General features: G+C 46.0%; 1 protein-coding gene across 2 annotated transcripts in view; it reads right to left on the bottom strand.

Annotated features, from left to right (window-relative positions):
* TSPAN7 (tetraspanin 7) overlaps positions 1–15,996 on the bottom strand; it is a 137,338-nt gene that overhangs the window by 23,722 nt on the left and 97,620 nt on the right. For both annotated transcript variants that reach the window (XM_079910483.1, XM_079910484.1), the window contains exon 2: positions 1,656–1,844. In XM_079910483.1, coding sequence (XP_079766609.1) covers positions 1,656–1,844 — 189 coding nt within the window. The remainder of the gene's footprint in view (positions 1–1,655; positions 1,845–15,996) is intronic.

The raw sequence follows: 15,996 nt of genomic DNA, 5'->3' as shown, positions 1-15,996 counted from the left end.
ACTCGCCAAAAGGGTCACTTGCTAGTAAGCTCCCAAGCGTCAGGAGAAAATGGCAGCATGGTATGAAACTCAGAAGAAGCCAGAGATGACTGCTCCATTGTTGCATGCCCACTTCTGCCTGCTTCAGTCATAGTCTTTGGGCCGGAAGAACCTTGGTGGGTTAATCCAATACTGTTCTTTCATAAATGGGGACAAAGGCCCAAAGAGGTTACATCCTTGCCCCTCAAGACTTAAGCCACTTAGCATCAGGGTCAGTCAGGTCTCCAGGTCTCCTCCCTTCTTGTTTGGACAGATGGCTTTTTAGCAGTTTGTTTGCCATGCCTCTGGAGTTAAGTCTTCCCTTGCTACTCACTGTACTGAAGAAGAGGGTCTCAGCGCCGGCTGTGCAATAGCACCCCTGGAGAGCTTTCAGAAAATGTGGAGCCAGATCCTGACCGTCACAGCGTCTGGTTCCACTGGCTGGGGGATGGCCTCTGGCAGAGGTGTTTTTAAGAAGCCCAGGTGACTCAGGCACAGATCAAAGTTGAAAACTACAACACTAGACCAAAAGGAAACACTAGCGCCTATAAGAGGTACTAGAAGGTAGACTCAGTGCTAATGGAGGTGACAGCAGCAGAAGTGCTTCCATATGGTCTCACTACGGCTTTTCCACCAACCTGGAAGGATTAGCTGTGGCCAGGCTATCAGCTTCCCACACGGTCTTCAGGACAGAAAATGGCCAAACCAAGCACGACCTCCATCAGGTTGCCAACAAAGAGACTGACCAGTGCCCATTTGGAAGGTGCTTCCTTTGGAGTGAATCACCCTCACACCCGTATCTGTCACTAGACGGTGTCATGGGTTACTGCAATCTAGGGCTAAACAAGAAAGGACGGGCCACCCAGCACCGAGGGAATCTCTACTCTCCCCTTTCAGAGAAAGAAATCCTTTTAAACAAAATTTTCTTTTGAGGAGAGGCTCTTGCTGCCTTTTATCTGGGAAAGTCTTCCACATAAACTCTTATTAATGAAAAGCATGGGCAAGAGACTAGAGAATTAGGCAACTGGTCTACCAGAAAGTTAAGACTTGCAGCAGCAGCCTTTCAACAGCCTATCCTTACCCTTTGGGAAACATCACTGCTGTGTCTGCTGAGTGGGGAAGCTCTGGCTTAGCTCAACTCCCACTGCACGGAGCCAGGCTGTGCAGGCGTAGAGGAGAGCGTGCCTGCGCGTCCCAGCACAGCCCAGCTCAAGGAGGCAGAAAAGTATTTCTCCACTGGGAACTTGGAAATGAAAGGCTGCTCATGTTCGGGGTGCTGCCTCACCCACCACGGCTGCACGTCACACGCTTGAAGAGATTCTAAGACAGAATTCAAAACTGGAACAGGGCATCTTGCCACGAGGCTATAAATGGCTTATTAGAACCGCTGGCCACTGCTTTGTCATCATCTACCTTGAGGGACCAGGACGGGATTTTTTTGTGTGTCAGGCTGTATCTGGGGTTGTTTCTCCCTCTAGGGGATTAAAGGGTGGGTTAGGTAAAAGCCTGCACTAAAATTAGAGTCAATGACTATTAAGGACTCGTCTGTGGCTTCAAGAAGGGCCACTTTGCTTTCACGTGATTTATATTTTTACAAAACAGAATCAGAAAGCAGTATTATACTGTGACCTACTCACCAGTTTCAGCATCCATGGGCTACCACGGCATGTGGCAAAGCATCCAAACAGGCCAAACACGACAATAGTGGTGCCAGTTCCGATGAGCACATAGGGAGCATTTGTGGAGTTCTCGGCAATCAGGGAAATATAGGTGCCCAGAGTGAGTTTGCCCCAGACTCCGACGGCCAGCAGGATCACCCCAGTGATCTGAAAAAAAAGCAGGAGTGGGAAGTGTGAGACTGCTGCTGAGAGGTGAGAATTAACACACAGCAATGTGGCTGGAATCTGAAGACTCCAGTTTCCGGGAGCAAGCAGGCACTTGCTGTAGGATTTCCTGAAGCAGTGGGAGAGGCCAGAGCCCATGAACTAAAGCCACCACACAGTAAAGACACTTTGATTTTGGACAACTAGATCTGTCCCTTACACAATCCCATATGCAGGGACCGTATCAACCGTAAGTCAAGCCAACACTAAATAACTTCTAAAAAAAAAAGCTGCTTAAAAAGTACATCCTAGGGACTTCCCTGGTGGCGCAGTGGTTAAGAATCCTCCTACCAATGCAGGGGACACGGGTTCGAGCCCTGGTCCGGGAAGATCCCACATGCCGCGAAGCAACTAAGCCCGTGCGCCACAACTACTGAGCCTGAGTGCCACAACTACTGAAGCCCGCGCGCCTAGAGCCCGTGCGCCACAACAAGAGAAGCCACCGCAATGAGAAGGCTGCGCACCGCAACGAAGAGTAGCCCCCATTTGCGGCAACTAGAGAAAGCCTGCGCGCAGCAACAAAGACCCAACACAGCCATAAATAAATAAATAAATTAATTAATTCAATCAATCAATCAATCAATCAATCAATCCTAATACAGGTCTGAGAGCCTTCCCGGATCTGGTCTGGGAGCTGCTGCTCAACGCAGAGCTGGGCATGACTCCAGTAAGAATGTCAGCCGCCCTCTTCAATGTAATGTGTGTATATGGAATATTTTAAAAACATCCTACGTGATGTTTTCAAGAAAAAGGTGATCTTCTGTAACTATCATGACGAAAGTCTCTACAAAAGCAAAATACTGAAACTATTTTTGAATCCCTATTGATGTGCTGCCTTATTTACAATATTTTATTCACTATAAAACAACAGAATCTGAATAGTGCCTGGAATTAGCTGTACTACAATTTGTCAAGTCGCGCTGATTGGCCCGAAGGAAATCCCCACAGTGTGTCTGCACCATAGAGCCTTGCATCACTCGGGCCCTTACTTCAGGGCATAGACTTGGGGCTGCGTGCCATGCCTGACTCTCCATCCCCTGCAGGCCACACACCCCAGGAGCCTTAGCTGCTGAAGCCAGTGGCTGACTTTGTGTCTCTAGCTCCCCAGCCCGTCTCTCCCTCAGTTTACCAACAGCTGAGCAGCTCATTCGAACTGACATCCCTCCAGCTGCCACCACATCTGACATCTTATGAGGCTCGAAAAACGCTTGGATGTCCAAGGAAGCCCTTCCCCAGTTTCTCCCACCCTATCCCCCGATGCCCCACACCAAATGCCTCAGCTCCCTGTGCAGCCTGCCCATTCGAGTGAGGAGGCAAATAAGAAAGACTGACAGAAGAAAGGATAAAGATGTGGTTATATGTACACAATGGAATATTACTCAGCCATAAAAAGAATGAAATAATGCCATTTGCAGCCACATGGATGGACCTAGAGATGATCATACTGAGTGAAGTCAGTCAGACAGAGGAAGACAAATATCATATGATATCACTTATATGTGGAGTCTAAAGATGATACAAATGAACTTATTTACAAAACAGAAACAGACTGACAGATATAGAAAGCAAACTTATGATACCAAAGGGGAAAATGGGGGATAAATTAGGAGTTTGGGATTAACAGATACATACCACTATATATAAAATAAACAACAAGGACCTACTGTATAACACAGGGAACTATATTCAATTATCTTGTAATAACCAATAATGGAAGAGAATGTAAGAAAATAATTATTTATATATATGTAAACAAAAAAAAAGTGAGGAGGCAGGATGAGAAACTGGTGAAAACCTGTATGACACAAATCAATACCCGCCTCTCCAAGGTTTCCCCTGTCAGTCAACAAACACACTGTTCCTTAATGTCCGTACGTGAACACATACCACTGCAAGAGGAAGCAAATGGCTGGGCCAGTGGAGATGCCTAGGCGCTTCTCTCTGTACACTTCCTTCTGCAGTTTGGAGCCGTCAGGCTCCACCATCAGATTGTTTCTCTGTGCAGGAAAAAGAACAGACCCTCCACCTTTCCCCGTATCAGCCGAGAGTGGGCTCCACCGGTTTGGGGGATGGGATCAGTGGAAGCAACAAGAGCTTCGTGAAACTCCCCTACCCCCATCCCGATAGCCTCCCTACTTTGTAGAACCATCACCATGAAAGACAGAATTAAAAGCTTTAAAGTAGAAAAAGGTCGAGGAACTTGTGCTACTTTTATAAGGCAAAGGTGAAGGACTGTGATGCAGTCTTGAGGAGAAAGTGTTTGACACTAATATTTGGGAGAAAGTGGCCCAGTGGCGGTCTACCGCCTTTGAAAAGTCAAAATGGGCACGGCCTTAGCGAGTTAGGAAAACCAAGAATGCATTTGTTGCCAAGAGTTCCAAGTCCTGTACTGACACCTGGTGGTTGCTAAAGAAAGTACCTTCCTTGAACACCTCTGCCATACTCCTCCAAATGGAAACAAAATGCTTTTCCTCCACTACAATCAAAATTTAAGATTCAACTCTCTACTCATTAGGGGTAAGAATGCAGTGAACATTAGGTAGAAAGGACAGCGCTTGAGCTATCTTTTATTACTCAACGCTTAGCACAGTGCCGGGCACAGAGTAAAGGCTTAATATTCATTGACAAATACATTTCATTCCTCTGGGTCTTAGACCTCTATTTTATAAAACAGGGTCTTTCACATGCCAGATACTTACAAAACTTCTCCATCAGGTAAATACTGAGAGGTAACTTAACATGAAACCAAAGAGAATCTTTCTCCCCTACTTCCCTCTCTGGCATTAACTGCCTAAAGGTGTAAATATTACAATGTCAGTGTACCGAACAAAACCAAAAAATTCAGTTAAACTACTCATTGTTTAGGCCAAATATGTCTCATCCAGACACTTGCAATTTCATATGATTGCCCCCAAAGATTCAGTAACCTTTCAGACATCCACTGAGTAGCCGCATTCTATACTCTGCTAGTGTCAGTCATCATTGGAACACAATGGCTTTTTTTTTTACATCTTTATTGGAGTATAATTGCTTTACAATGGTGTGTTCGTTTCTGCTGTGTAACAAAGTGAATCAGCTATACACATACATATGTTCCCATATCTCTTCCCTCTTGCGTCTCCCTCCCTCCCACCCTCCCTATCCCACCCCTCTAGGTGGTTACAAAGCACCGAGCTGATCTCCCTGGGAACACAGTGGCTTTAATGAAAGTGTCTATTACTCACCAAGTATAAGAGTCCGATAGTATATTTCTGTCACCAGTGATTTCATGAAGTTCGCTTACTACCCTAACAAAGATTATATGCAGTATGTCAAAGTTAACACAAATCCTGCTTTTAAGGCAAACAATATTAACGTTTTTATTCCTTTTCTTTCAAAAAATAATTTCTGCAAATGCAGTCATTGCTTTGTGTATTAAACCTCTCCTCATGGAAAGTACAAAACCTATGATATCAACTTGTTGGAACATTCATATAATGTAAATTACACAAATATTCTTTTTTTTTTTTTTTTTTTTTGCAAAAAGACTATTTTTGCAGACCTCCAAGGGTGCCTCTTAAAGATTGCCAGTGGGTGCAAACAAACACAACATTGTGGGCACCATATTGCTTGGGGAAAAAGCCACCCAATGTTTTGACCTTGACCAACTCAGACATCCTCTAAGGAACTCCTCCTCTGAATGAGGTAGAGACTGGGATAGACCAGCCTCTTCCAGCACCTGTGTGCCAGGAATCTAAAAACCAGCCAGAGAGGAAAGTCCTTCTCCAATGTTGCTCTTCTTCTACTCAAACATTCCTGATGGGCCAGCTCTGTGTTTGGAAGCCTGAACTCCAGAGGCAAGTCCTTCTGCACAGCCCAGACCCACGTCTTTAGCCTCATCTTCCTCACTAGTCTTTGTCAACTCTATGTACTTCCAGGAAAACGGAGTCGTCCTCTGTGCGCTTCCTGTACTTGACTGCTTCTCAACCTTTGCTCGTGATGATCCTCTGACCTAGAACCCTTACCCTTCCTATCACTACCTGTCTGCATCCTAAACTCTTAGGGTACCCTGGACGCCCTCCTCCCAGCCTCCTTAAACAGAACTTACTTGGAAATATGCCATCATCATGCTGCACCCCATCCCCCTCCCATGCACGTCCAGGACTGTGAGCCCCTCAAAAGCAGGAGCTCTGGGCTCTGTGTACAGTCAATGCCCAGTACATGTCTGCCGCATGCATGAACCAGCATCTGATTGTAGAGTTAAAGGGGGAGAAGTTTCATGTTAGCCATCCACCTGCTATATACCCTCTGGACATCTCTGAGGAAATGGTAGAATGCCCATCTGAGCAGGCATCATAATCTGGGGGAAATAACAGTGCTAAGGAGAAAGGAGAAGAAAATAAACAGACAATGGAGGAAAAGGTTGGGCCGCAGTGCACCCTGAAGTGAGGAAAGCCATATTTCGTGGTGGTACTGGTGGTGGACTCGGGGTGAGTCTTGGAAGAAATTGCCAGGCAGTTGGAGGAAAAAAACTACAAGCAAAGGGCTGAAGAGCCACAAAACACAATAAACAAGTACTTATTCACATCTTCCCGCTATAATAATGCTTCTTACCAAGGATAAGAAACATACAAAGACAAGCCAAAGACAAAAGTCATTGTGGTCTGCAGGATTTTTGGTTCCTGTTAACACACACAGCAACACTCACCCCTACACGTGCCTCGATGAGCACCCACAGAGTGCAAAGTAAAGGACAGGTTCTCTTCACCTCTCTCTTCTGCTCTGGGGTGCAATGAATGAGTGGCTTCAGAGCTCGCCAAAGCAATTTTGCGTCTCAGATCTTCAGAGACCTCAAATTCCGGAATCAAGCATGTGTCACCGATTTTGGCTTTCTCATGGAAGTTTTGCTTCCTTCTCAGAAGAACCAATTAGCAAGCAGCCAATAGTGTGGCCAAGGAAGGGACAGATCAGAGCCCGTAGGTAAACCACGCAAGCGGCCTGGTGAAGGCCCTGCCACCTTACAGGCTCCCGCCTCAGCCACAAGCCAGGAGGGCAGGCCTGGCGCCCACCAGCAGCAGCCAGGCTAAGTCTCCTGGTCTCTGTTAACTCCCAGCATCTCATGGTGGCTTGACATTTTCTGCATGCTTGCAACACAGCTCGAAATATATGGGGTCACTGCTCCTTCCCCTGGGTCCTGATGCGCACACTACTTTGTGTGTGCCCTCCAAGAGTGGAGTCTCTGTTTCCCCAAGTCCTGTCGAAGTCCTGCATCAAATCCCGCTAGCCTTCAAAGTCTGATTCTCTGGGAATTCCTCCTCCCATTGCCAGACCCCCAGGTTGGGAAGCCTGATGGGAGTCTCAGAACCTTCACTCCAGTGGGTGCACTTCTGTGGTATAAGTGTTCTCCAGTCACTTATTTGGGATTTGATGTTATTATGATTGCACCCCTCCTACCATCTCATTGTGGCTTCTCCTTTGTCTTTGGACGTGGGGTATGTTTTTTGGTGAGTTCCAGTGTCTTCCTTTCGATGACTGTTCAGCAGTTGGTTGTGGTTCCGGTGCTCTCGCAAGAGGCAGTGAGACCACGTCCTTCTACTCCATCTTGAACCAATCTCTTAGTCTAAAGACTTGAAAATGTGTTAATAGACAGCAGCTTATCTGATTGTAGGATAAACCACTGACTCTGTAGCCTTTTTTAAGATTCCACATGTAAGTGATATCATATGATATTTGTCTTTCTCTCTCTGACTTCACTCCGTATGACAATCTCTAGGTCCATCCATGTTGCTGCAAATGGCATTATTTCATTCCTTTTTATAGCTCAGTAATATTCCATTGTATATATGTACCACATCTTCTTTATCCATTCCCCAGAGGCGTTTTCTTGAGCCCACAAGAAAATGTGGGAGTGCACTCAGACCACAGACCTTCTGATTAAACTGTAGCCGCTCCTCTTGTGCCCATGAAATGCTGTGCCAGGTTTGGGTCTGACAGAATAAAGCCCACATATATTTTTTTTCTTTAACTACATAATATACTGAATAGGAATCTGTGGCATCATTAGGATAATGTGCAGACGTTCATGTAGAAAGTGGGGCTCATGAGCCATGTATTATGAAACTAAGGGAAAACAAAGATTACAGAAAATCGAATTATAGAAGCACAAGCTATCTAGAAGATGCACTCTTCCCTAAGAAGTTATATGGGATAGAAAACACAGGATCTAAAACCAGCTGAAAGGAACATGCAGAAAAAACTGTAGGCAGGAATCTCAGCTAGACAGCCATTTTAGGTGAAAGCTACAATTCAATTATCCTAGAGGTTTACAGGTTAATTCACTCTCGGCAACTACACTGAGATATTGAGAAATGTTCTTCCCCCATTCCAGATGATTCTATAACTCAGGAAAAAAATGCCTGACACAGAAACTCTATACACATCATCAATAATTAAAATACAGGCCCTTGGAAGTTAGATTTTAAGAGGAAAAGTAGCCGACAGACTATGCTTTCAGCTCGTTCTTACAGGAGCGTGTGTGCTGAGGTGACGGCAGGGGAGAGCCAGTCTTTGCAGTGTTCTGACCTGAGTTTAGAGAGATGGATAAAGCAACCAGAAGGCAGAGAAATCAGCAGCTTCCATAATCTCATGGTCTTCTCTTTAAACTTGAAGAAGTAACAGTGTGAATCTGTCATAGTTACAACTTACGATTTTATTATGAATTGTTTGTGTAAACGCTTAATGTTTTAAAATAGACTAAGAACCAGGATTTATTGGGGTTTTTCAGTGGGCTTGAGAACTCACTCCAGATGAGTGGCAGAAAGGGATTCAGCATATTTAAAAGGCAGGTGAATGGAAGAGCTCTGGGCTGGGGGCTAGAATACCAGCGTTTCAGTTGTAGTTTTGTCATTAATAAGCTGTGTGACTTTGGGCAGATCACCTAACCTTTCTGGGCTTCAGTTCCCCCTTCAGTAAGATCAGGAGGTGGAAAAACCTGATTTCCAGTGCTTCCTCCAGCAATGACATTCTGATAGAATAAATCTGAATTTCAAACTTGACATGCTTATTCCCTCTGAAATATATTTATACATGTGCCATTGGGCAAATAAGCACCGGGAAGTTTATTAGGTCCTCCCTGTGACTGACAAACTGTCAGCAGTGGGAATAGGAAAGTCAGCTCATTTCTGGACTCGAGACCACTGTTCTGCCAGCTTTCCAAGGTGACAAGTGCTTGCTGGGAAAGAGAAAGGGGGTCATGCATTGTACTTGTACCCAGACATCTAAAAATACATAAGTTCACTGGCATATCAACAAGCTTTACTTTTTATATGAAGATGACACTGTCATCTTAAGAGCAGTAAGACATATGCTTTGCGCTGTTTCTTTCTAGGCAAGTATGTTAGCCAATTCAACCCCTTTGCTCTGTCATTTTTATGTCTGTATGTGCGTGGGTGCATGTGTATATGTGCAGAAGAGGACACACATTCCATGGTGGGGAGGTTAGTGGTATTAAAAAGATTTAGGGAAGTTGAGAAGAGGAAGAGAGAGTATTGAGATGCTCTTAAATGCTGACTTCTTAAAACTGAGTTTGAGAACCAACGGGAAACCCAAAGACCATCTGGTCCAGGTTCTGTTTTCTGTTGTGTTTGAGGCAAGAAAAAGCCAGAGAGGTAACAGGTTCAGAAGGCAGTTGTGGATGTGGGACTGGAGTTCGGGAGCAAGTCTGAGCTGCGGGTGAGGGCTGAGGCCAGAAGTGACAGCAAGGGAGGACCGGGTCTCAGGAAGCGGAAGCAGAGAACAGTGGGAAGGATGAGGGCTATAGCTTGAGGCAGGTGGGCACTACAATGAGGGAGGACAATGCTGGAAGACGGGAACAGTGAGGAGACACAGAACAGAGTGGACACATCTGTGAAGGTAGCAGCTAATAGAAGAAGTGGAAGACATGGAAGAAAGATACTTTTTTCTCCTCTAAAGAGAAAACAAAGGGAAACAAAACACCAGCACAGTTCCCTGACCCCAGGTGCGCCCATGAGCAGACATGGCACTCTTTAGTTATGTACCCAGTAAAGCCTGCTGAGATTTTGTGTTTAAATGTCATTTCATCCTACAGCCAATTCATAGAATTCAAGTTCCAGGAGCTAGGTCATGAGTCTGGAGTGATGTGTCACAAATGCTATGTTCTATTTGGATTTTATCAGTGACCATATAGCCAGGGTCTGAAGTGCAGATTGTCTTACAGATCAGAGATGCTTGTGAAATATGAAAAGGGATTTGAACAGCAACATGAAAAGTCAGGAATTCCAGCTCTGGCTGTGGACTCATCAAAGGTTCTTCCTTCACTTGTGTAGTGAAGCAGCTGATCATTTCATAGGAAATGGCTGCAGGAATGTTGTCAGTCCAGCAAACAATGCTTCCTTCTCCCAGATGTCTTAAATATGCCTCCACCATCTTGAACCAGTCATGTTGCCTTAGTTCTTCATCTGTGAAATGACTGGACTGACCCCAGTGATGTCTACAGGAGTCCTTCCCAGCTAAAGTTTTACATGTTTCTTTGAGCTGCCCAGAGGTCCTCAGAGGGGCCAAGATCAAGCCCAGCTGTTAGCTAGGGTGCAGACCACACTGGTCAATAGCTTTTACCAGGGGCCAGTGCTGGCTGGGCTTTGTGCTCAGCCTGGGGGAGTCGAGCTGGGGAGTGGCTCGTGCAGGTGGCTGGCTGGAGACCAAATCACCTCTAATGTCCTAGAGGCCCAGGAAGTGATGGAAATGGATCACTATGGTGACAGTACTTTCTGAATTAAAAACTGGGTCTGAACACTGTAGAGACGTCTGAAATAGGCCTATCACAGAAAATCAGGGCTGCGCAGCTGCTAAAATCATAATACAGACCACTTTATCAAAGTGACAGAGCACTTGAAGAACGCAACCCCTTCAAATGCAGCCTAAGCGGCTCCACCTTATACTTAATTCCATTATTCAACAAAGCGTCACAGGAAATTTCCAAACATGTTATCAGGGCCTCTGACTATCCCACTAGGAAATGAGAGAGAATGGGCAGCCCTGAATTCGTTTCACATTTCCTGCATATTATTCTAAAAGATTCTGGACTTTAGGTCTCCTCCCTCTTAAACAAATCCCTAAAGAAAGGCCCCAGAATTAAAAAAAAAAAAAATCCCACCATGTTTATTAGCACATTGAGAAACATTCTATATTATATCAGGGAGAAATTTTAAGGGCAGCTTTTCCTGCGCCTCTTGGCATTGCTTTTCATTTGTAAGTATCGTTGAGTTCTGCTTGAAAATGTTTGGAACAGGACTTAGGTTTTGATTTACACTGGTCTCCAGGAATGTGTAAAACGAAGAAGTGAGCAAAGCAGAGGTTAAGACTGTCTGGATGTAGTTCACACCTCTGGTTTCACTGATGACCCAGATATTTAAATAGACGGCATAAAGGGGAACGCCTATTAGGAACTGGGGCCAGCAAAGCCACTTACAAGGAGATTTATGTACTTAGAAATCAGGATCGGCTGTAGCGGCTAAAGTGAGAGAAGCTCAATGTTTGGGGGATTCCCTCTATGGCACGCCTCTTCCGTGGAACCCCCAAGTTGAGCTCACTCATAGTTAAAAGCCACTGGACCAGTTCACACACACCAAGGCGGATGAGTGGCCGGAGCCCCAAGCCTCAGCCTCCCTAACAGGGGCTGACTAACTGAAGGAAGAGCTGTGGGTAGAAACCACTTCCCTTACTTCCATTCCTCAGATGACCTGAGACTGGATCAGCGCTCTGAAAAGATGGATCAAATTCCACGCTAATGGGCTTCCCTGGTGGCGCAGTGGTTGAGAGTCCGCCTGCACATGCAGGGGACACGGGTTCGTGCCCTGGTCCGGGAAGATGCCACATGCCGCGGAGCGGCTGGGCCCGTGAGCCATGGCTGCTGAGCCTGCGCGTCCAGAGCCTGTGCTCCTCAACGGGAGAGGCCACAACAGTGAGAGGCCCGCGTACCACACACACACAAAAAATTCCACGTTAATAAGAAAAGATATTTTAAGAGAAGTTCAAGTCAGGGTAAGCTTATAAACAAGAGGTACAACTCTATTACTGATGCATGGTGACAGACAGTCTGTGCTGACCATGCGTTTATCTTGCCCTGTATTGTTAACTGTGTGTCCATCAAGATTTGAAGGGTCTTGTGGGAGGAAATAAGGTCCTTTACTTCCTTTGTCTCCACCAAAGCCTCACCCACATCCTGTGCCTGATTTTCCCAGGCAAAATGTCATTCAGACATTCTGTCCTGACGCCTATTTAAGTAGAATCAGCGCTTGTCTGACTATGAGCCCCAATTTTTAATTTGAAGGCCAGTCACTGTGCCTAGGGTGAGCACACAGTGGGAGCTCAGTAGACGCACGATGGACCTGAGTGGTTATCGCTTCTTTAAAGCCAGCTCCCTTACAGTGGCCGTGGCCTTGGGAGTTACTGCATGGGAATGAACCTGGATGAACCAGTCCTAACAATGACTCCATAAACATGACCTGGAATGCCAATCTGACAGAGCAGCACATGTCTCTCAGGATTATGTTGTTGAACAGATTTAGCTCTGGGAGTTCCATTATTTTCAAAAGGGAGAACGTTCTTTGCATAATTTCTGTATGGGATCATCATCTTCAAAACACCTACATATATACATATACCTTATACATACATGTGTAAAGGAAACAGAAGCTGGAACTCAGACGGTGAAGAAATCCCTGAAAGCCGGTGCTCTGTCTGGCTACGTGTTGATGGGGGATGAGGGGGTGGGGTGTTTGGAGGAACTCATGCCTCTTTGCAGGTGAAACTGGAGCTGATAAGACATCATGCCAGAGGACCTATTATTAAATGAGTAAAAAAATAATCTGTGGAAGAAACGTGCATGCGGTATTCGATAACAAGATTCTTACATGAACAGTGAGATGGTGTTGTCCTTCCAGTGGTCCTAACTTTCTCCTGAGACGATTTATGGGGGGAAAAAACCCACTTCTATTAGCGATTCAATTAACTTTCACCATTCAAATATCTACACTGCACACATATGTGATACTGCCACCAAATAAGAAACACAGGGAAACTTTCCATGTTCTTGGCCAAATAAACAAAAACAAAAGTCATTTCAGAAAAGCACAAAGAAGACACTTTGCCATCTCTACCACTATTACTCCGGCTAAGCCGCCATCTTTGTCATCTCTCTCTGCCTCCACCTTTGACCCCATGCTCTCTTCTCAACCCAGCAGTCAGGGCGATCTGTTCAAACATAGGTCCAATAATAGTACTCCTTTGCTCAGAACTCTTCCACACATTCCCTCTTTCAGACCAAAGCCAATGTTCTCGCGCTGGCCTGCAAGGCCCTACTTGACCTGCATCCCTTGCTAGTTCCTCTCATGGGCCCTCCACTGGCTCCCCTCGTGCTTACCAGGCTCCAGCTTCACAGGCCTCTTTGCAGCCCCGCAACCACTCTTGGCCTGGTTTCTGCCTCAGGGACTTTGCACTTGCTCTTCCCTCTGCCCGGACTTCAAAGATCTCTCATTTCTTCAAGTCTCTGCTCCTCCATGGGCCCTTCCCTGACGACCCTCTTTAAAACTTGAACCCTGCCCCTGCAGCATTCCTTACTCCCTCCCTTCCCTGCTTTATTTTCCTCCACTGCACTTATCACCTTCGAACACTATTTAATTTACTTTCCTTTTTTTTGGCTGCAACACGTGGCATGCGGGATCTTAGTTCCCTGACCAGGGATCAAACCCATGTCCCCCTGCAGTGGAAGCATGGAGTCTTAACTGTTGGACCTCCAGGGAAGTCCCTTAATTTACTTTCTTAGTCTGTCTCCCCAAAATGAATGTGAACTCTGCGAGGTGGAGAATTTGGCCTGTTTTACTGATGTAGCCCCAGAGCCAAGACAAATGCCCACTCATAGTAGATGCTCAGTAAATAGTCGTTAAGTGACTGAGGACCAGATGACAGGCAGGTGAGCAAGGGTGAGCTTCAGAGGCCATGAGATCCATCAGCACCAGCGCTGCACTAAGGAAGCCAAATGGTGGACCTGACTCTTGCAAGGCCCAGGCAGTTGCACTGAGATAAAAACCTAGTCTTTGGCCAATTCGCTTCTTACCCAGCACATTGCTTCATAAAGTGTCTGCTTCTGACCACAAGGGGGACTAAATGCGAAAGGATGGAATAGTTCCGTCTAATCCATCACCGCTAATGGAAACGTAATTCGAAGCTCTAACATCCTGTAACTCCATGAGGTCTATAATTGATGGTTAGGAGTTGAGAGAATGAGCAGTGCTTATACCAGCAAGATTTTTCTCTCTTTTAAAAAATGTACTACGGCAGGGGGCGGGGGCAGGGGGCACTTGCTATGTGCTAGGCACGATGCTAAGTGCTTTAATGCTTTGTCTAGCTCTATCCTCCTAATCAGCCTACGAAACTTGCCTGAGGTCATCACCACTAAGCGGCAGAAGAGGTACTCAAGGCCCTAGCCCTCAACCACCGCCTTGGTTTCTGGCACGGACGCAAGCTGGATTTCTCAACCCTGAGAAGCGGGCTGCCACAATTAAAAACTAAAATCTGCAGGCATGGTCTCTAATTTATTTATCCAAAAATGCTACCCATTATTTCTCCCGATTCCAGCAGGAAAATCTATAGAAATGGACACATGTTCTGCTCCAGGCAACAGCTTGATACTTTAAGAACCAGGAATGAGAATAAATATTCCGATGTATATATTGGGATGGGCCAGAAGTGTTAACTATCACAAACGTCCGACACAAGTCTACAAGAGGACCCATCTGAAGAATCAGTAAAGCCTGACGTGCAAACAGAAAACTGTAGCATGTTCTGGGGAAAGTTTAGGCAACTAAGGAACTCTGGGTTTGGCCCTGAGAAGAGGGATGAGCGGCCATGGCTGATATATATGAGGAGAACCCACTCTGAAGCTGTGGAGTCATCTGACTTTTAAAGTAGGTCTGACCCAAAGCAATGGGCTGAGTCACCAGCTGAGGCAGTGGCATCGTATCTGCCTGCCCCACAGCTCAGAAGGGGGATGCGATCAGTCCTTCGCCAACTAAGGGCACAGTCCGGAAACACAGTTAACTGTGCGTACGGGCCTGATAAACGGCATTTGCTGAGCAGTACTGGGCTCTCTATATGCTTTGTCACATTTATTCTTCATCTGTTTTGCAGATGAAAAACAGGCTTTGAAAACTGAGGCTTTGAAAGGTTCAGCAACGTGCTCAAAGCCACAAAGCTAATAAATGGTACAGCCCGGAGATAAATTCATCTCTGTTCTACCCCAAGGCCGTTTCCCCACCATCATGATCTCTGCTTCCTGTGGCAGTGTGAGCAAGGTGGGGCAGCTCTTGGAGCTGGGGTCTTCTTTGCCCAATATTACCCAGTCCCTGGCCCTCCCCCCTCTCCCCCGTGTCCCCTACTGGGCACGCTCCAGTGGGTGAATGGGGTCGCACTCCAGAAGATTATTGATACACCACTGGTGTGGAACTCAGAATGCATTTTCTTTTGGAAACAGTGTTAGACGTGGTGCCTGTGTTTCTAGGCCAGTCCTCAAAGGTCTATATTTAAGCCAGTGATGGGGAAAGTTATAGGGAAACAGACTGTTGTCTCGATACAAGGAAGAACTTTCTAATAGTAGGCGTTGCCTAAAATGAACGTGTGACAACAGAGGGTAAGCAGCTTTCTGGGCATTCCTGCAGGGTCTCTGGAGGCAAGCATGAGGCAGAAGTCCTACGGATGGGAAGCCAGCAGGAAAGGCAGAATTGCCTGAAAAGTCATTCTGAGCCTGACTAGTACCCTGGAAGCCACGTGCTTTTCCCGGCCAATTATCTCTCTGGATTTTCATACATGAATGAATAGGACCTTCAGCAATGCAGAAACCAGGGCAACCATTTTCCCAGACTCCAAGCAACATTTCCTTTGATCTCCAAAAGGAAATGCTAGGTCACATAATTTTTGTCACACGAAGAGCAAGAGAAATACTTGCTCAGTGAAATGACGTCACAATTAAAATGAGCTGTGTTCTTTTTTTTTGCGGTACGCGGGCCTCTCACTGTTGTGGCCTCTCCCGTTGCGGAGCACA

This window comes from Stenella coeruleoalba (genome assembly GCF_951394435.1).
Source record: "Stenella coeruleoalba genome assembly, chromosome: X".
Classification (NCBI taxonomy): Eukaryota; Metazoa; Chordata; class Mammalia; order Artiodactyla; family Delphinidae; genus Stenella; species Stenella coeruleoalba.
This window is presented reverse-complemented; position numbering and strand designations above follow the sequence as displayed.